Source organism: Mastigoproctus giganteus, chromosome 14, assembly GCF_048544385.1.
Source record: "Mastigoproctus giganteus isolate SK-2022 chromosome 14, ASM4854438v1, whole genome shotgun sequence".
NCBI lineage: Eukaryota > Metazoa > Arthropoda > Arachnida > Uropygi > Thelyphonidae > Mastigoproctus > Mastigoproctus giganteus.
This window is the reverse complement of record NC_143588.1, coordinates 42,638,226-42,661,176: the sequence shown is the minus strand read 5'-3', so window position 1 is coordinate 42,661,176 and position 22,951 is coordinate 42,638,226. Positions and strand designations below refer to the sequence as shown.

Below are 22,951 nucleotides of genomic sequence, written 5' to 3'. Positions count from 1 at the left end.
CAAGTTGTGATCTTAGAAGATACTTAGAAGGGTTGTTTGTGAGAAAAAGTTCAAGCTTGTTAGCTGTATGGTTAGGATTGTCCGGTATTCTTGTAGGTAAATGAACAATCTGTGCAAGGTCATTAGTAATTGCAAAAGCCTCGGCATCTCGACCAGCTGGGTCGGTGTGACTAGAAAACGGAAGCCAGCTGGAGTTCTGAACGTTGAAATCACCAAGGAAAATTACCTCACTGTTAGGGAAGTTGGACTGGAGAAAGTAAAGTTGCAAAAAGAGAGGAAGTCAAAGAGCTCCAAGTGATTAGTGGAATTGGGAGAACGGTAGAGACAACAGATGAATTTGACACAATGAAGTAGAGATTTTAAGCCAGAGGAGATTCCAAATTACCAAGTCTCTGACAGGGAATATCAGAACGGACGTATGCACAAGTATCAACTTTGAGGCGAAAGGAATCATACAGCGAATAATTTGGGCAACTGAGATGAGCAGTAGTTGAATCAACCGATAACTGAGATTCTGTCAGAAAAAGTACATGGGGTTTCGCAGACTGCAAGTGGAAATGGACATCGTTCAGATTAGAATTGAGACCACGTATATTTGTGAAATGAATTAGGAAGTGCTTGGGAGGTTTAGATCTTTTCGAAGATAAGCTTACTCTATTAGTTTGACAATTCATGGTGTATTCAATGGTAAGAAAGAGTGGGCGGGACATGCTGTATGAAGTAATGAAATTTTTGGATATGGTGTACACATGGTAAGAATATACCCAGATCCTTCACATAACGTGGCCTCGACAATGCCCCCCGCATACGCACTACCCGGACTCCCTCCAGTCACTATCTGGCAGAGTAGAGGTAACAATATTATACACTAGCTGATCCGGAAGCCTCCTAGAGAGTTACCAATATGTTTGTTCCGGTGTACTAACTAGCGGCCGGCCTGCGAACACCGTTTTAGAGCTGTACCTTCGAAATGTAGGGAAGATTGGATCTCGCCACGATGGTCTTACATATTTCAATCGTTTTGAGAATGTCCAAATCCGATTGATAAAATTTACGGTCTAGTATGAACTCTTCATTGTCGTCATAGATTTTGATATATTTCATCTCTGACAGTATCTCTCTTTTCTCATTGCGAAATGGAATGTGCAGGATTACCATCTCGCGCTCATACTTGTTGAGAGCCTGAGCCAAGTCAGTTTCGATAGCGTATTATGCGTGGATACTGTCGTTTCTTGCAGATCTCATTAGCGCTGCATGTGTAATTTGCGACAAAGGATGACAGAGTAACATGATCCAACATGATAGTATGATTGTAACAATACAAATACAGTACTTGTATTGCTGCAATCATACTATTCAACAAATAGCTACAATCAAATGGGTAATTAAGCTATTGTCCTAACCTCTTCCAAACATTGATTCGGCAGAGTAAGTAACCGACGTGAACATAAATTGCAATGTTCATGATTTCGGTTCTAGCTGTTCGAATTTTAGTAGGTGTGTCAAAGATATTTACACATAAAACATCTTTCGTGCGTATGCCGAGAATAAGTAACATTAGTCTTCTCCACTGGTGAAGCGTTACTTATTCAAAGCAGTGCAATACCTCGGCGACTCATTGTGAAGGTATCCACAATATGAGATACAATTAAAACGATGCCAATTATCGACTTGGACAGTTCACTAAGAACAAAACATGGTGCAAAGGCACAGACCCGTTCAATAGTGAATCTTAAGCTTTGTCTCATGCTTCATGCAAAATAATTGCCTTAGTTTATACTGTTACACACCATCAGGCATCCCTCATATTGTGGACTTATACTTAAAAATTGGGTTGTCACTATTGCAACGCCAGGGTACCTCCTCATCCACACATCCACCGATGAAGAGCCAATAAGTTCTTAAACGTCACCGTCTGGGGGCTTCTTGATGGGGCGCTGGATGCCGCGAATGGGTAATAACTGTCTTCCCTAATGGGGAAGCATTGCCTATTCGGGGGCTTTATGAGTGGTTAAGTTAAAAAATTAAATTTTCTGTTTCTACTCCAGCACGACAACCAAGTCATTAGAGTTTACAATAAATCGTCAATACAAATGTTTATCGTATTTAGTAATCAGCTTGAACCGTGATTACTAAATACGATAAACGTCGTATCTCAAGATAACCAACTTTGTCGGTTATCTCAAGGAACGCATGCTAAGCACTGTTACTCCTGACCACTCGGCTACGTCAGTTCAATGAATGAGTGTGAGGAGAAACTGTCCCTTTCCTCTTTCGACGGCATTTCTTCTTCTTCTTCCTCTCCTACTATCACTTTCCTACCCATTTTTGCTTTCATAAGTCTGATGGGGATAGTATGTGGATAACACAGTGGTGATTTATCTCATACCATTTTTCAAACGGTGCCGTCTGGGTGTGGTATCCGCTAAGAATAAGTAACATTAGTCTTCTCCACTGGTGAAGCGTTACTTATTCGAAGCATATAGTGTTTTGTAGCAGGCGCCACCGGTTTCCCCACATCTGCGCCGTGGTACTTTGTGAAGAAATACAGAATTTCTGTAAAAGCCAGAAAAAGTGTAATGTCTGGTTTGTGTCAGAGTAGCGCTATGTTCTGTTGTTATATCACTGGCTTCTTGCCCATTAGGGGTCCTGCGGCCAAGAAGCCAGTGACATAACAACAGAACATAACGCTACTCTGACACAAACCAATCAGTGCAGTGCAGGCCACTCGTTGTGAAGGTATCCACAAATAAGATATAATTAAAACTGTGCCAATTATCGACTTGGACAGTTCGCTACGAACTAAACATTGTGCAAAGGCACTGACCAGTTCAATAATAATTTCTATACAAAGTCTAGTTCATATAAGCATGGAACTGTAATGATGTCAGCCTTATATATCCCCAAAATGCCTGTTTTTTTACACACAGCCCCAACCCTAACGAATATTTTTACTGTATCGCCAACATTCCATAAAAATGTTTTGACGAGTAAGTGGGGTCTTTCCCTATAGAAACATCAAAGACTTTTGATAGTCCATGCTCTTTCATGAAAAAAACACAAATATGTTATTTAACAGACGTATAAATGAAATGGATACGTACTACTTTTATCTTAGCAATCGATATAACCACTTTTTCCACTAATAAGTTCCTGATGCAGAATATACCATTCATGCAGGATGTTTCATTAGCGTAATTGGACAGAATTCTTGTATAAGTTGTGACTGCTATAAAGGGAGCAATATTTAAAGTGAACCAGATGGCCGAACTTAGACCATCCAACCTCTTGCTTCCTAAAATGCAGAATTATGCAGGAGTTCTTTAATGGAGTTCTGTATTTAAAGGAGTTCTGTATTTAAGATTTTATTCTTAATATCTCTTTCCTCTCCTTGTCACGCAAGTAAATAGATACAACTATGCTAATGATGCTGTATTTGCATTCCATTAAAATGGTGATTGGATTCGATTAAAGTTAGAGCATTCGCCCAAGCTTATGTTCATTTCTTATGTTCATCACATAAGTGATTGAGTTCAGTAATTCTAAAATATCTTGACCAATAACCCTTTTTGTTTTCTTCCTCCATTACCATCCTTCTTATATGTATTCTGTATTCAAGTAAACGTTCAAGTTGTTGCTTTCTCTAAACTGAGCCGTTCAGTTTAATTAAATTAAATGTTTTTTTTATTTAAAAAAATGTATGGAAAAAAGGAATAATAATTGCTGGATTTTTATTGGTCTGATTTTAATGAAGTTTGGAATGGCTCGACAATTTTAACAAGTCCAAATAGAAAATTTCATGAAAAGCTGTCCGCTTGGAAGTTCAGTTATTACATGCGGATGGACGGACGGACAGACGAACGAACATTGTGAAGATAATAGCGCATATATATATATATATATATATATATATATATGCGAACGCGTCTAAAAAAATACTGAGGCGCTTTTCGTTGTTGATATCAAGTTGAACTAGTCATTCTGAAATTACAAATCTTGTACTTTTAGTGCAGGTGTACAGGTGTGTGTGTGTGTGTTGGGGGGGGGGGGATCTTTTGAACTATAAGGTTCCAGGCAAGAATTATGCACTTTGTCAGAAATAAAGCGCATCTTATAAATCTAAAAAAATACAGCAATTAAAATGGTTGAAGATTAATATTTATAATGCTTAAAAAAAGTAAATAAACACATTCGAAATATTTTGTAAGTGACTTGTGTTATTATCAACTTACTAGTATCCAATGAATTTCTTGTTTGGCAGAGCTGCTGGGTTTAATTTATTTGAAAACTACTATTGTACTGAAACTGTAGTAATTTTACTATGATTAGTACATTTATACTAATATTGCACTAGCGACACGGCTGGTTCTCATAGAATTCCCCATTTACATTTTTATTTTATATTTATACATGTATTTCTAGTTCTCTTCCAGTTTTATTTTCCACATTATTTGTCTTTCCTCGTATCTGTTCACATCCATATTTCTCCCTGCACAATTCGTGAAGAGGAAGAAGTATATGTCACCAAAGAATTTTTATCTATCAGAATTTATCATCCGCTTGCATTGCATTTTATACATTTCTTGTATGTTGCTTCCTATGTTTGAGAGCAGTCCTCCTAGGACTTGGACCATTGCCATAATTTTAGATAAATAAGTATCCTTGTTTTTTTATACATAAGTTTTCTCTTCTAATTTTGTTTTATTTTTTGATTGCATCTATATTTATTCGCCTTATTATTTATATATATATATTTAAGTAGTAACTATAAGGGTGATTATTAACCTCCATTGATTATTGATATTGAAATAAGATCGTATTCAAAGAAATGAAAATAATGGTTGCTCTACATTGCTTAAGTAAACCATTCATACATTACTGTTTAAAATAACTTTTAGCTATTGTTCTGTTATGATCTGATTATTCTTTAAGTCTCTATGATTTCCTCTATTTTTTTATATATATTTCTGGGAAGTGTTCCTAACTAACTTTGTTTCAAAAGAAGCGAAAGTGTCTTGGTGTTTTTCAAGTAAGTGTGTGTATATTCATGTGTACTGGAAGGAGAGTATTGGCCTTTGAAACAAGGTGAACTGCAGGAAATAGATTTGTACTACTATGCTATTTTAAGAAAAGCTAACACCTTTCACTGCTGTAACTTAAATGGACTATTCTCTCCAGGAAGTGAACCAGAACGGTGAAGACGGATGAGATGCGAACAAGATTCAGATATATTTTCGTTTCTTCCTCTTCTCCCACCACTTTAGTCTTTTCCAGCCTGACGTGTTTGGAATTCGTTTTCTTTTTCAATATTTTTCAGTAATATTTTTAATACAAAAGACAGTATAAACGATATCTATCTCTATTTAGGTATTGGGGGAAGCGGTTTAAAAATGATAAACATACTTGCGTTGTTATGTAAGAAATTGTATAAAAAATTTAGATCTTCCAACTTTTACAAATCGCAAACAAAAAAATTTAAACAGAGTTCAACGTTTAGTCCTAAAAAAACCAGAAAGCTGGAAAAGATTCAACAATTGAGCATTTTAACCCGAATTATGATGTATATGCTTTGGTGGTTCTGACTGTATATGGCCGACTCTGAGTATAAACAGAAATTTATTTATTATTTATTTTTTGTCATCTTAAATCGCCATGTAGTAATAATTTTATTGATAGAGCAATTTAAAATGCCGTTAATGATTGCATTCGTTGTTAAAATTATTAGTTTTGAATTCTTTGACCTAGTAGTCGTGCTGGAGTATACAAAGAATTTACTTGTGGTTTATCCATATATTAACTGCAGACATATTCACTCCTCCGTATAATACAGGCGCATTTGAAAAGCGAAGCTAGTAAGTGAAACATTTTCGAATTTGGACATTACATTTTAGATTTGAAAAGTACACTCTTTAACTACATGTGATGTGTAAGTTATTTGGTTTATAAACGCAACAATCTCAATACATACTTAACGGAAGATACTTTTGCCACGTTTCGGTTTCGACCAAAGCCTGTCTTCAGGCCCAAAGTGCTGGGCTAAAATAACTATTAGGTGTTTATAAGGACAAAAAAAGGAATTAACTTCCCCCAAGCACGCGCTCATAACCCTAACTGTATTATGTCTGTAATATAATATACAAGGGAGGATTTAAATTAATCGCTGATGCACCTAAAATCCTACAACAACAGTATGTTTGTAGAAGTGTGTGTGTGTGTGTGTGTGTGTGTGTGTTCACAGGCCTATTTACATGTTATGCGGACTGAAAAACAACTCAAGGGGAAACACCGTACACAATCCTGAGATCTGCTAAAAGATCGTTGAGTAAACAATATTATTCAACGACTGGAATCGAACACAGATCCTCCACACGAGTAACAGACGGCGACGTATCGTGCGGACTTGTCTGCTCGGAGGGCATGTTTATTAGGACACTGCTATTGTCCATAAAAGAGAGACTGAAAGCATATATCAAGTACACTAAGTGGACAGAAATTATGAGATACTTATCTAGTAACGGGTAGGCCCACCTTTCGCCCGTATTAGGGCAGTCACGTGGCGAGGCATTGAGTCCACTAGTTCTCGAACGCGCTCCACAGGTATTTCCATCCATGCTTGCTGCACCGTGTCCATAATTCCGTCGCATTCCTGGGTGGAGGATACAAAGCCCGAACGGACCTTTTCGCAGCATCCCAGAGATGCTCCACAGGAATAAAGCCCGGTGAACAGGGAGGCCATTCCATGGTGGTAAAATCTGCGGAATGCTCTTCCAACCATGTTCCAGTAACCATGGCTCTGTGGGGAGATGCATTGTCCTGCTGGAAGAGTCCATTGCCCTGTGGGTATGCGATAACCATGAAGGGATGCAGATGGTCTACAAGGATGGACACGTAACCTGGACCGTTCAGAGATGCGTCTAGACATATCTCTGAACGGTCGTCTAGAGCTCCCAACGTGTGCCAGTTGAACACACTCCAGACCATTACGGACCGTCCACCTGCCTGAACAGTTCCTTGTTGACGCGACAGGTGCATAGCTTCGTGTAGTTTCCACCAGTTACACCCTCCCGTCCGCTCGAAATAACTGGAAACGGGACTCATAGGACCAGGAAACCCGTCATCCATCCAGTCAAGGTCCAGTGCCGATGTTCTTTCGCCCAGTTCAGGCGTACAGTCCTGTGTCGTGGTGTTAGCAGTGGGACTCTGGTGGGTCGTCTGCGCCCATAACCTATTGCAACTAATGATAGCTAGATGGTCTTGGTGGAGACGTTTCTGGCACCCCCCCCTCGTTGAAGTTGGCGGTGATTTGTGACACTGTCACTCTTCGATTGGCTGAAAAATGCGAGATAGACGTCGACGGCCACGTTCATCCACCACCTTTCTCCGCTCACAGCGCTGTCCACGATGAGATGTTATTCCGGAAATGGCGTATTCCCGATACACTCTTGATACTGTCGAACGGGGATAGTGCAATTTCTGTGCCACCTCCGCAATAGAGTGACCCATGCGTCGGGCTCCCACTATCATTCCTCTTTCAAAGTCGGTTAACTCACGACGTTTATCCATACTGACATTGAATTACCGTCTACATGAATGCAGTGATGCAGTGTACCTATATACCTGCCAAGCGGTGGGTTCGTCCACTAGCGAGAGGGTGACAGTGTCGCGTTGCCCAGGAATCAGGTATCCCATGAATTCTGTCCTTTCAGTGTACCCGATATACTAAACACAAGCAAAGCCGTAGCTGGGGTTTTTAAAGTCTGCATAAAATAAAACATAACGCATACGCGTTTTAAATTTTTTTTTACTAAAATCCGAATGAGAAGAAGACGTTCTGGGAAACGGGAGTACTTGTGAATATGTAAACGTGAAATTCTTTTTTTATTCCAATTAAAACGTTTTTTCTCAGCACGTTTTTTTTATCATTAGACCTTACAATCGAAAAACAGCCTTAATTTCCAACCCGATCGCTTTTGGACATATCTTCAAATAAAACTGTTACAAGAATAAGACAGAACAATAACATCACATGATGCATTTGTTAATTTTGAAAGATGATTGTATTATATTATTTGATTGTATATATTTATTGTATTATATACTATTATATATGATTTAGGCCGCCATAACCGAGTGATCAATCGGAAAAGTGCATTAGTACACGTGCTTTGAGTGACCGAGGTTCAAGCCCGTGACTTGCTGAATACTGTGCTGTTTCTTGTATTCTTTCTATCTCCTGAACTCTTCTGACCGTGGTCGTCCCGGAGTACAAACAGAAAAATTACTTTTATTTATTCAGTAACATGTAGGTCGTACTTTGAGGTTTTGTTTCAGGATCTGAAAACAAGGAAACAAGGTCGTATAAACGTGCTTATTGCTGAACGCTTATAGAGTTATGTCTGTTTGAATTTTTAAAAACAGAAGGTATTATATGGAGTTTTCAGTAGAAAAATAAAAATAACCAAGCATATACCTAGTATGAATAAACATTAAGCATGTGCTCGGGTATTCTTATTTATTGTTTTTTACTATTGAACACTCTATAGCCATTTTTTACTATTTGACAGTCCATAGCCAGTTTTTAAAATTCAAACAGCCATTGCTTTGTAACCGTTCACAATCGGACACATGTTTATGTAAACCGTTTTCATTGTTTTCAGTCTTGAATCAATTCTCGAACCTGAAGGCGTAGCCCACATTCTATAAAACATTCTGTGTATGATTTTTTTTTTTTTTTTTTGCACGTGACCATGGAACTAAGGAACTAAGGACAAACAAAGAATGACACATTACGGCGTTTCCTGAATTTTTAATTCTTTTATTTTATTACTTGCCTGTCTATTTAGTATTACATCCCTTCAAATTTCAGTAGGTTTTGGATGGGCATTGCAATTCAGCTCAATAGGTAATCTCCTCTCCTCCCTCTTAGAATAAACCTGCCAATTACGCTCAGCGATCGAAACGGCCCCATAATTCTACCTGCCATTTCCTTTCGATCAAAATAATTCGGTTTGGTATGATGGAATAAATTGCAGGTTTCTAGAAAATGTTTCAATGTGAACAGAAACTAGGTATATTACGGCATTTAATAAATAATCGTCAAACGTTATTATTCGATCGAAGATTACCAGGTTATATTTCGATAACTTCGAATGCAGAATATTCTATTCTATTCTTCTACTTCTGATAACCTCGTCCCAAAAATAATATGAAGCTATTTATCATTGTATTCCACCGTTAAGTCCATAGCTCCGAATTTTTTGCCAGAACAATTGAGTCAAATAAAATGGAAAGTGTTCAACAGTTCATTTTTATGGACACCCTGGTATTAAACCTTTTGGCCAAATAGCTGTGCAGACAGCCATTTTAAAGTAAGTGAAAATTTCAATTGAAAATTCAGACTGATTTCTGAGTTGAGTTGGTTGGTTCATCTCAGGGGGTTCTGCAAGTAATAGCAGAGATTAATTTGGAGACTTGGAAGTTAATACTTTAATCCCGTTTGGAGATTAATATATTAATCCGAAGGCAATTGCCACGTGCCCAATTTTGGACTCTGAACAATAGTGTTCTTACCTGTTCATCATGTGATCGTGTGATATGTGACACTACAAACTTCATAACCTACCTAATTCCAAAAAAGATAGGCAAAGGTTCGAAAGTTAGTGTACAATTTTAGTCATATCAGCAACTTAGGCCATATTTACCCTTATATAATATGTCTGTAAATTGCGTGCTTTCTGTGGTCGACTTGCTATTTGTTGGACGAAAAACCGAGTTTCCGGGAGAAAAAACCATGCTACCTCACCTGAGACCGACTAACTCAGTCACGTTATAAGACCAATAAAAATTCCTTGCGTTAGTGATGGGATTCGAACTCAGGTCTTTTCCGCCTAGTGTGGGGAAAACGGTGATTGTACGATATTTTGTATAGTCATCATTCACGAGGGCAGGTTTTGAAAGCTTTTTCTTAAAACAATTAATACGAACGCACATATGGTATATATGTGTATATGTATGTTTGTCTTTTCCATCCGGTGGTGGGGAAAGGGGAGGACGTGATTACACCAATGTGGTATTATCACTTTTACTAAGCTTTTTCTTAAATAATTAATACGAACTCGCATATGATGTGTGTGATTTACAGACAACAGCAACAAATAATTGTGTGTTGTTTTACCGAGAAAATATTATTTAATATTTATTATAAACTCTCTCCACAAAAGAATACCAAAAGCAAAATAAACATTTTTAGGGAATGAAATAATAAGTTAAGCATCCATCTAGAAATAATTTGTGTCCACAAATTATTTCTAGATGGATGCTTTCTAAAAGTAAAGGGAGCGCCACCAATCGACTTCCATATAAATTAAGATCAGATGGACTGCATTCGCTTGATTTCGTGGAATCGCAACTGCTGCTCCCGCTTCTTCGCTTTCAACAGCCCTGTCTTGCAGCCAAAGCGTGCGGTTCCGTTCCATGTTTGTAAAACATTTGCGGCATTTTTAAATCATATTTTACAGTCGTTTTTAGAGACTGTTAAAAGAAATCATGATCGATTTTATGGTAGTATTGCTTTTAGTGCTTCTTTCTAACTATTCTATGAGCAAGGTAAGAGACAACCTTTTTCCCTTCTGTTCATATGTCAATCGATCTGTCTACACATAAAGCTCTCAGTATAAAGTACTATTCCTGCGCATTAAAAACTTTCTGCTAACAGATTAAAAATTAAAATTGTCACAAAGTCTTAAGAAATGGTTTTTCATACCAGTCCTTTAAATTGCTTTATAATTATTCATACAATGCATATTATTCACACTATCTGCTATTAATCCTAGTATTATATTAGTGCTTTCATATTTCAGTGTTTTATAATAAATCGTTTTTCTGTTGGTAGCTTGTGAGCAGTTTTTAACTGAGCGTTTTGAAGTTGTGCTGCACTTTGCTGTCATAGTTACGACAGCATAACACACAAACAATATTACTAAAACATCTGCACACTCTGTATTATAAGTGCACTGTAATTACAATGTCTTCCTTGTATTATGTACGTATACTGTCGTTCCAAACTGCATACTTGACTGAATATAATAATTAAATGGAAAATTTTCAGCTTCTTTTCTCAACCCTTAAAAAAATTGCACTCTCCAGTGTTAATGTTTTCTTTTCTACCTTAAAACATTTAAGAACTATGGGCTCCTGTTGTCACTGAGTGAATGTATAAAAAACTCTACAAGAGTAAACGCTTCACTTAGGTGATAATTTTTAATGGTGAGGGACGAAGTTGTAATTTCTGCATGATTAAGTTATATCATTGCTAGTTCGTGTTTAACGAATTAATATTCATATGGAAATTGTATTAACAGCAGATGCATAAGCAATTAAAATCAATTTTTTTACTATAGCCATAATTATTACTAATATATATTTGTATCGCGTTTTTTTTTTAAATTCGATTTCTGATGGACTGATTAATTTGTTATATAATGTAATCTTGGTGTTATTAGCCATACAGCTGCATTGGCAGCCAAGTTGAAAGGGTAGTTTGCAGCTATCATTACTATTGAAACCATATTTTTTTTCAAGGGCAAAGTAGTGAAGTCCAGCTAAACTGTTGTAAAATAAATGATATGATATCATGGAAGCGCCTATCTGAAAAGCTACGTGGTTGAGAGATTGTAAAGCCCCAGTGATGGCGCACAGCCAATTATACCGATAAAGGCGACAGGTGAACGCACTCAACTATTAGTAATGGTAATGAAATCACTATTAGATTCAGCAGTTATTTCCTTGTGCTGCAGATGTACAAACAATGTCTCCTCACTTCTTAAGGGAAGAGCCGAAGAAGTGGTAACCGATTATAGATCAGTGAGTTTGACCTTTGTGGTTGACAAAATTATGGCATCCATGATTAAAGATGCAGTACCGGACCAAATAAATAAATCAGTTCAATTTCGACATTATATATCTGGATTTTAGTACGACTTTTGATAGAGTTCCTAATTAGAGGTTATTGAGTAAATTAGAGCAGGTTAGGATAAGAGAGAAGATCTATTAGCGGATATGGGGTTGGTCGAAGGACAAGGGGCAGAAGGTGGTCATAAAGTGTTTTTCAGAATGAAGTGGAGTAGCAAATGGGATCCCTCAGAGATGAGCGCTCGGAACCCTCGGTTCTTATCTTCCTAAATGATATTTATGAGAGAATACAGGGGAAGCTGTCAAAGTTTGCTGGCGACTTAACGGGTGGGAAGGTGGTTAATGATCAGAGCAAGGCCTTGCTGCTTCAGATGGATTTGGACCGAGTAGAGGTATGGGGTGAAAAATTGCAGCTAAAGTTTTATGCTATCAAATGCAAAGTATTGCACTTTTAAATGCAGGAGTGGTTTATAGATTAAGGGAAAGGGAATTAAATGATGTATGGAATGAGAAAGGCTTGGGGAGTGCGATACAGAACGACACGAAGTTCACATATAGTGTAAGCAGGTGGCAAGAAAAGCACATGGAATTCTAATGTTCTGTGATTTATCGGGACTTTTCAAGTAGGAGGCCATTAACCTTTTTTATAAGATAATGCGACCACACCCAGAATTATTGTGTCCAGGTCTGCAGGCGACATATAAAAGACATTGAACTTCGAGAGAAGGTGCAAAGAAGGACGATTGGATTAGTGAAATAAATGTCACACTAGGATCACCCGGAATATTAATTTCGACTACCCAAGTGTATTATGTTCGTGAATTGCGTCTGTTTCGCCCAGAAAAACACACGCAATTCACACACAAGCCGGGCGAAAAAAAACCTTACTATCTACGCCTAAGACCGAGTAACTCAGCCGCGAAGTGAAAAAGGCCCTTAAAAATTCCTTGCGTTATTGACTGGTTCGAAGCCGGGCTTTTTCCACCCGGCGTGGAAAGGACGGTGACGCTGCCACTGTGCTACTGCACAGATTACCGGAAGAGCGCCACAGGTTATCTGGTAAGAAGTGGTCTGCAAAACTCACCAATGAGGCCAGTGGTCCCCAACGCAGTGCCCACGGGAATCATGGCGCCCTCAATACTCTTTTTGGGTGCTCGCGTGAAGATGGCAATGAATAATGAAGGCCGTAATATACGTAGGGAAGGTATATACGATTATAAACTCGCAAGGTACAGCGCTGTCCGTGTGCTAAATCTTCCCGGTAGCAAAAAGGCGAAATCAGATATATATATATCTGATTTCGCCTTTTTTCCTAGTTACAGCCATTTTTTCCATTCGGGCCCATGGTGCTGAAAATGACCACGATGGGCTCGAATACAAGCCTGCAACCACCCCATTATAGACCTCCTCATCTGCTCAAAAGTTCCAGCTGTCTTGGATTTGTTGGCGGAGCATTTCAATATTATCGGAGAGTTATAAAGAGTTATAAAGAGTGCAGAAATTGAAAAAGTAAAGCATTATAATAAAAGATAAACAAAAATAAAATACATTTTAAACGTAAGATAGAAATATATACACATTTCCACAGAGGTGTCTTCCTCTTTTTTTTTTTTTATTGTTTTGTTGTGGTAAGATAACGACATTTTATTGATATTTCACTTATTTCGTCCACGGCGTTTGACTTGGGCGTCGGTCTAAATTATTTTTTACCTATCCGTTTTTTATATCTTTACTTTGTTCTACTCTAAATTTATTCCTTCCTTATTTCTCTTTATTCTCATTATTAATTTTACTTTGCTATGGCATGTACTTTTTGTTAGAAACAGAGACACTATATTGTCATTTTTTCGTATAATTCTGCTGTTTGACACTTGAGGAAACCCCAGGATTGTTCGATATGCAACAATATACTTATGTATATATATTTCCATCTTACGCTTAAATACTTTTACGCTTAAATCTTTACTTTTCTATAACTATACTACTTCCTCTCATCTTTCCCTATTTTCCTTTTTCTCTTCTTCTAAACTTATATTATTCTTTAACAAATATCAATATATTATATACATTATGGTCGTTTGGCGCTTTCTGTCTATCAGTGGCCTTGTTCATAAGTTCCCCTCTATCTTCCTTTTGCTTTCATCCTATGTATTGTACCTGGTATTATAGGCTAATTAGCTAATAAATTAAAATCTAATGAAAAATTTCTGTACCTTGTTTCAAATCCCAATAATTTTCTGATTATTTGTCTGGATGTTTCGACGTGACTATGAATATGTTACGCTTTACTCTATATTTAACTCAGTACTCTTAGAGAATCTAGTCGTTTCAGTACATTGATGTAATTTAGTTATTAGCTCAGTCAACTTTCTGTGATGTGCGCGCCTGATGAAATTGGCTGTAATTTCGAAACTAATATCTAGCATCATGAGGCACGAGAGGGATTGGCAGGGAAATATACGTGTGGGCAATGATTAATGTAATTGGCTATAAATTCGTTATTGAGTTCTGAAATTGCTTTAGTTATCTTGAGCTTTCAGGGCATTAAGGAAGACGATATGCCGGCATTTCTCTCTCTCTCTTTTCCAGTCCGTGTACAGGGTAGTTATTAAGTCCTTTCCCACTTCTAAAAATTTAGAAATTGTATATTGTATCGAATTGTTTTTTGCATATATATGGGAATTGTTTAAATAATAAGAATATTTCTAAATTTGACCACCAGGGTACGTACAAAGTGATTAATTTAGAAATTAAGACAAAAGTAAAATTTTCACCAATCTATACTGACGATCAAATTTTCAAATATCCACCATTATTTTCTAATGTGTTTGTGAGAGTGTTAAGCACCAAAGCAACTAAGGCTACGAGGCGTCGGTATATTGTGTCTGCAAATTACCTGTATTCTATGGTTGATTTGCCTGTTTTCTGAATGAAACACACCAGCTTCACGAAGATAAAACCCATTCAACCCTTGCTTGAGACCGACTAACTCAGTCACATTGTGGAAAAAAGCCCATAAAATATTTTTCGCTTCATTCACGGAATTACAATTCAGGCCTTTTCCACCCAGTGTGGGGAGGATGGCGATTATATCCCCCGTGCTACCCACGAGGTCCATTTTCTATTAAACAGTCACGACGGAGCACTATTTTTCACTACTGGCTTTGAAATTTCTTATGGAACAGCTTGCTGAAGTTAGATAGGGGTATCTTGCGGGACACAGAAGTGTGTGTAATAGCGTGTGTATGTACGCAAAATTTGTCTGTGCAGTGCCTAAGGTTGCCCTCAATATCGTGTATAGGAACAAGACTCTGCTGAGGCCAGTCAAGTAAATGGTGTGGGTTTAGTGCTAGTGGTGTTGGGTTGTGTTCTTACTTTGGAGACTGGTCACTTAACCAGAAAGCAACAATCGCTTAGAATACCTTTATCTGGTACCCGTCCCTGCCTCGCGGAGGCGAGCCAATACGTATTGCTATGACGGGGCGGTCACCCTGTAGCTGAGGCGAAGATGGGAAGGGGAGAAGCTGGTATAATTGCAGAAGAATGGAGAAAGGAGAAAGTGGGAGGATCGGAAGAAGAAAGAGTTAAAGGATGGAGGAGGCAACCATCAGAGAAGACGAAATGGTAGTGACAGGGCAGGTTTAAATTACTTATTATGTTAATATAATAATTAAATATTATTGCGTTATGCTACTTTTGAAGGGCCTCACAGAAGAACTAGGTGCATAAGATAATATTCACATTATACAAATAACAAACACTGAGTGATCACTGAACTATGACCACCCCTATGAAAACTGAATGCAACCCGTTGACCACGATAGGTACGAGAGTGCGCAGTTAGTCGATGGAACAGCTTGCTGAAGTTAGCATAGATAAGGTGTCAGTGGTTCAGCAGGTAGTAAAATTCCGAGCGTGATGGGTAAAAGGAAGGATTTATCGGACTTTGATAAAGGACAGATTGTGGGAGCTCGACGAGCTGGTGCCTCGATTTCCCAAACGGCTGAACTGGTGGGGTGTTCGAGAGCCGCCGTTGTTAAAGTGTACCAGAACTGGCGTCAAAATGGTCAAACAACGACCCGACGACAAAACTGCAATGGTGACGAAAGATTGATGTTAGAGGTGAGCGCCGGGTCCGACTACTCGTACAGGCGCAGCACTGTTGAAGAGTTTACAACCCAATACAACATGTGCCAATCTGGAACAATATCTGGCATGACAATGCGTCGCACGTATGGGCTATACCAGCAGACGATCCCTACGGCATCCTCTCCTAACCAAGGTCCATCGGTGTAAAAGACTCGCCTGGTGCAAAGTGCATGCAAGTTGGACGTTTGAAGACTGGAAGAAGGTGTGCTGGTCGGATGAGTCACGTTATTTACTCCACACCGTGGATGGTCGTGTACGGATTTGGCGTCAACAATATGAGGCTCTTGATCCAGCATGCATGGTATCAAAAGTGCAGGCCGGTGGAGGCGGTTTTGTATAGTGTGGGGCATGTTTCACTGGCAGGAACCTGGACCCTGGTGCATGTGGAACAACGTATCATTGGTCTCCGCTATCGTCAACTGCTTGCTGACTGTGTACACCCCGCTACGTTTCACTTTTTCCCGAATTGCGACGACGTCTTCCAAGATGACAATACGCCGAGCCATCGGGCACTTGATGTGCAGGAATGGGTTGAGGAACACAGTTCTGTCTTCCAGCATATCGATTGGCTTCCGAACTCCACCGATATCAATCCCATAGAGCACTTGTGGGACACTATGGAAGGATATGGAGGCATATCAGGCGTCTGGACACACCAATCACCAATCCATACCTGCATTGCTGACCGCATTACGCACAGCTTGGTTGGCCGTACCTCCCGAACGCTTCCGACATCCTGTTGAATCAATGCCATGTCGGATAGCTACTGTACTGAGGGAAAAGGAGAACCTAAGAAGTATTTAGGTAGGTGATCATAATTCAGTGATCAGTTAATGTATAATGCCATTCTTAAAATGAGGTTTCCAAAACTGTATGCAGCATTCTAGATGTGGTATAATCAACCATTGTTTTATGCAATGAGATAATAACTTTGTTCCTGCTGACAAAGAAATACTTGCATGGCTTCGCCAGAATCTTATGACCTGTCGTAGTAATCTGTCTGCATTGCATTTGACGTTAGATTACAGTAAAGCCCTTGATATCGTTCCACATTAATGATTGCTGTATAAACTAGAGGTAATGTGGAATTAAGGACAAACTATTACTCTGACTAAATGGTTGGTTAAATGATAGGAGACAAAGAGCAGTTGTAATTGGCCACTGTTCTTCATGGACTAATGTTGTGAGTGGGGTTAGTAATGGTTCGCCGTTGGATCCCTTATTGGTAGTATTAGTATTAATCATATATTACAAGGAAGTCAGAGGCTTTTGCGACACTGGCCAAAAAATAATTAATTAAATAAATATATAAAAACAAATAATAAGAATTAATAATAATAAATGTATAAAAATAAAATAACTCATGTGTGTTTCATCATGTAGGTAACTGTCTAGCTGACCTTTGAATTTCCACAAACTGTCAGTTGCCCTCACCACCGAGGTAACTTTTTCCAGCAATTAATTGGGCCTGACGTAGCTCAGTGGTCAGGTGCGTGCATAGCACGCGTTTCTTGAGTGGACCGGGGTTCAAGCCCGTGACTACTAAATACAATGAATATTTGTATTGACCATTTATTGTAAACTTTACTGACTTGGTTGTCGTGCCGGAGTATAACAGAAAATTTATTTTTAACAACCGAAACTAAAAGAAAACTTCCTACAATACAGTCTAAATTTCTTTCTCTAAGTTTAATTTATGACATATAGGTCTCAAAGCATCTATAAAAGTGGAAATTTCTCCTTCGTTTCTTTTACTCTCTCCTCTCAGAACCTTATAGATCTCAAACAAGTTTCCTGGTTGCCAAGCTCTGTAGCCCACATATTGGAAGTCTTTTCTCATACGGGTGCCCTTTTGCTGATCTCACTAAGCAGGTTCCCCTTTGGACCTTTGGACCCTTCTCAAGAAGATAGACGTCTTTCTTTTTTTTTTTTAGGCTGGTGCTGATGTGTAAATTTTTGTTTTCCTTGCACTGTTTTGCCTTTACTAATGCTGATACCAAAGCGCAATATTACTCATTGAAGATATAATGCGATAAATTATCTTTTGTTTTCTTTCTTTCAAGGGCACATGGAATAGAATGTTTGATAGAGAATTGGGGAACGTTATTCGGCTTGAGTCAGATGGCACTGGACGTAAGTAATAATTCACTAAAATAACTAATTTATGTAATTTTTCTTTTAATTTGTATTTTAAATGGACTTACTGAAGAAGCTTCATTTTATGAATTTGACAATGTTGGTTGGGAATGTGCAAATTATATTAATGATAAATACTTTCTTCCACCTACATTTAGACACTACAAGAAACACCACAAAAGACTTAACTCTTCTTTTTTTTTGTCTTTTCCTTTAATGACTAATTTAATAAATTAACATAACTTTAAAAAATACAAAAAAATTGAATCTAATCTGTATTTGGGTATTTTAAAATGTAGCTATGCTAGAGATACACTACTGGTTGCATTTAATTTAAGTTTTTTCCTTATTTTGTTTAGAGTGCATCCATATGAAATCAAAAGAAGGATTATATAAATTTGTATCACAAGGAAGAAATGAACTCTGCGCTCTCTATATTATAAGCGATCCTGTTTATCAATTGGAGCTGGAGTTTCAGACATTTGATATATCGTGTTCCAAAGGAGGTTTGTTAAATGTATGTGTAAAGGCACAAAAGATTAATAGTTTATTTTAGTTTTTGCTATTAACTTAAATGAAATTCTCCGTCTAGTAAGAAATACGTGACTTCATTCTATTACTAAATCGAAAATTTATAAGTGTATATTTATCTTTAAAAATACTTTGAAGCTCTCAATAAAAATGCAAAAATGAAAGTGCTGTTCAATTTTCAACCATCATAGTATATATTCCCTAGGCATACTTGTAAATCAGGTTTAGCTATTTCATAGTTAAAGCGCTTGTGGCATTCCCGCAACTGTATTTGTCACCAGTTCATAAAACTAGGCCTTGCTTTTATTTTTATCCTCTCTATTAAATATGACAGCGTAAAAACTGTTTATTTCCTGATACACAATAACTTCTCACGCTTCGCTTCGCTTCACCGATTTGATCTTATTAACTGCTTTGAGCAAACTGAGTGAACTAATTAAAGGAAATCATGAAGTTTTTGTTTGTATTAGATACAGGAATAGGAGGTGAAGACTCCTTTAACAGTAGAACTTAAGGGTAGAAAGGGAAACTTCTCTTACTAAGGAAGTGAGAGGAAATCACTGTTTTCATATCTTAAATGATTACTTGTTTTGCTATTGTACCATTTCTTAACGAATCGTGGATTCGTGTCATTCGTGAGGACGGTTATATACTCAATAAAGAAGCCATTGTCGAGGCCTTTATAAGCGTCAAAACGGAAACAAGGAAATGCAGACCCTCTCCATTTCACTAGAGGATCCCAGTAACACTTTATTCAATTATCCACCCCACTACCTGAAAGGTGCTGAAAAAATGAACAGTATTCCATTGATACTATTCATTTTCTCCATTGAGAGCTGACGCCTGGGATGTGGTCGCTTTCAGACTTCCATCTTAACACTGCTCTGGATTAATCACTAATCACTCTTTATCCTACAGTTACGGAAACAGTTTTCATGGCTTCAAGACGTTCACAAATCTGTACATTTTCCTCCTATTCAAACAGAAGTCACTGTTAAGTAACAAGGTCCTATATTCGGATTCATTTCTCGTAAAGCACTTATTGGCAATTTTTACAGCCCCTGACCTCACTTTACTCAGACTTAGATGACGAGGAACGCAGATTTTCCTGATAAAATATCTCAGTTTGTTCTTAGGTAGTCTGACAAACCCTAATTTTTATTTTACGTCGCTGATGGGTATCAGTTGAACCACATACCTGTTTCTTGAAATTAAGCTTCTTAGCTTGCTGAAAGGCGAAGTTTTACAAACAACATTCAGTGTTATAGTTCTCTGTAATTCTTTCTATCGAAAGGACATGTAGCAGTTGGGTTATTGAAATTTGTGCAGAAATGAGCAGCAAGCACATGCAACTTATTTCTGTCTGTACTTTTCTCGAGAATTAGACTTATTACCTTACTGCATTATAGATCACGTTTTAGTTGCTCGATATCCTAAAGTAGCTATGCCGTCAACTGGCATTGTATGGTTCTGATTTTCTAGTAATACACAATTATGCCACACATTGTCTGAATAGACTAGTTGTAGGCTACTTAAGTTGAAATAAGATGCGAGGGGCATTTGAAAAATTCGTGGCCTGAGTATGAAGAGTTTATTTGACACGTTACTTTTCAGCTCTTATGGAGTCAACACACTTTTACCACCGATACTGCAATGCGTTTGATTACAGCAGTGAAGAAATTTTTCTCTTGAGCCTCCAGGAAAGCAACCACTGCAACAGTGGTCACTGTCAGTGGGAAAATGGATGTTGGCCAGGTATTTTTTCAAATTAGGATATAGGTGAAAGTCCGAAGGTGGATATGGTGAATGTAGGGGATGCCCAAGATTTAAAAACTGCACTTATGTAGTGCAGCCATGACAACGACAGACTTGTGAGCAGGTGCACTATCCGGGTGGAAGAAAACTCCTTTGGTTTTCACAAAGTTTGCATAATGTGCCCCTATGTCTGTCTATCCTTTTCGAAGCTTATCCATTAGCATCCCACAAAACCGATGCCATCACCTTGCCAGCAGAACGAATAAACTTGGCTTTATTTGGAGGGGAGAAAAGCTGTTATCATGGCTTGTGCCGATCCTTTGTCTCTGGCTAAAGTGATGGACACACGTCTCATCCATATTCATAAACCTTGAAGGAAATTTGCAGGATCTGCCTGAAAATGATACAAATGTTCACTTGACTTGACAACTCTTTTCCTTTTTTGATTTGCTGTCAAAAACTTGAGGACCCATCGTCCTAACATCTTTTTCATAGCTAGTACCTCTGTTATTAAAGTAGTACACTCGTTCAGATGAGTTAATCAAGATGCTGGCAATGTATGGAATGGTCACTAGTCGATCACTCATCACCTGATCATGCACATTGTCAACTTCTGGACTGATGGATATTGTACACTTTCCACAGTGTGGGTCATCTAGGTTCTCCCTCCTTCGTTTAAATTTTTGCCCACTTTTTAACCATGGATTAGGAAGAGCATCCTCCTTTACGTTGAAACTATATCCTCATAAATTTCCTTTGTCGTCAGTCCCATTTTTCCCAAATATTGGATGACTGCATGGTGACTGATTTTGTCCGTCTTTCCTCAATCACACAACTTTGTTTACTTCAGGACCCGTAATTTAAAAAAAAAATGCTATTGAAACTTGGTGGGTTGCTATTTGAAGTGTTATACATTAAGTGTAGAAACTTTTAATACTGTACTACCCTTTCATACTCGTGATACGAACTTTTCGAACCTCTCTCCTCATAAAATGTTATTTGGTACAGCATTTCATGGGATTATTAAAATATGTTTTAATATATTTTTATATGCTCCCTTCTCATGAGGACGATCACAAACACACTGTGGTATTTTTTTTATTTTGATATATTCAAACTTGTTTTCAGGTCTGAATAAAATGCTTTTTTCCATAAAATAAAACAAATTAAGAGGACAGAAATGTGAAGAGTAATGGCTGCATTTGAAATTGCTTTTGCGTGACTAACCTTACCTCTTACCTTAGATTAGGATAGGTTATTGTAGAATTTATACACAATTAAGAAAAAACGAAAAGAATACTTAATGCAGAAATATTGATGTGAGAAGGACGATTCGTTCTTTGGTGGAATAATTATCTTTTAATATGAAATACAGATTATCTTTTAGAACTTTCGTAGTTTGATGTATACTGACCTAAAAAGTATGACTATATCATGTTTGTGGTTCTCCGTGATGGCATGGTAAGTTCTTTATTTGTCACTCAGAGGCGCATCCAAAAATGGGAAGAGGAGGGTCTTACGTTCGACATTGGTAGCTTTTTGCAAGCATAAACACATGACAGTTCAAATTATATAATATGAAATGTTTTTGGGTGGCTTTATCCCCCTAACCTCTTTCCGTGGGTGCGCCCACGGAAAGAGGTTAGGGGGATAAAGTTGTTTTCAGTTGAGGCTGCAATTAACTTTCTCAGTTTGGGGGAAGTAGAGTTCTCTCGTGTTGTTCGGGTGTTTGAGCTCCAAATAGACTATGAACATACACTTTTGCAGACGTAATAGGCTCACTATAACCCATATAAACTGACACGCTTTGACCAAGGAAATAGATGTTCAAAAACTCTCCAAAATATCAACCAACAACCCATCAAATATGTGCAAAAACAATTAATCTCAGTTTATTTTGAACTGCTTTTCGCTCTGTAGACTGCGCACATAACTGAGGAGTCCGTATGAGAGAATATACGATTGTGTGAATATACGATTTGCTATACGATTATTCTAATACTAGAACAATAGAAAATCAAAATCCTGCAGAGAATTTCACAGACTCGTCGTTCACATATATTTGTTATTAGCATATTTTGGACCACATTTGTACACTTTGATTGATTGCTTAGCGTTTTATTGAGAAGGACAAGTAGGAATTGGTAGCTTCATAAGCAATTTGCAGTTAAGGTGACTGCAAAATTATTTCAGAGTAAGACGCGCTTATCAAAATAGATTCTGCTAAGTAATATATTACGAAAATATGAGACATTATATGTCTCTTAAGGAAGGTCAGTTTTCTTAAAATATCCTCCATGTAGTAAAAATTAGAGAACTTAAATTTTCAGGCATTTCATAGATATGTCCAGTAGCACCTCCCGACGAAGTAGCCCCTGTTTGTATACTGAAGTTTATGGCCAAATGAGAAATATCGCTGCAGACTAGCCCTGTTACATCAGAGCACAGTAGAAATAATTTGTAATATGGA

General features: G+C 37.8%; 1 protein-coding gene across 1 annotated transcript in view; it reads left to right on the top strand.

Annotated features, from left to right (window-relative positions):
* The first annotated feature begins 10,406 nt into the window (after positions 1 to 10,406).
* The window catches only part of LOC150075086 (corticotropin-releasing hormone-binding protein-like), a 28,490-nt gene continuing 15,945 nt past the window's right edge, over positions 10,407 to 22,951 (top strand). The window contains exons 1-3 of the mRNA XM_090388789.1: positions 10,407 to 10,605; positions 18,123 to 18,192; positions 18,555 to 18,712. Coding sequence (XP_090244915.1) covers positions 10,546 to 10,605; positions 18,123 to 18,192; positions 18,555 to 18,712 — 288 coding nt within the window. The 5' untranslated portion in view covers positions 10,407 to 10,545. The remainder of the gene's footprint in view (positions 10,606 to 18,122; positions 18,193 to 18,554; positions 18,713 to 22,951) is intronic.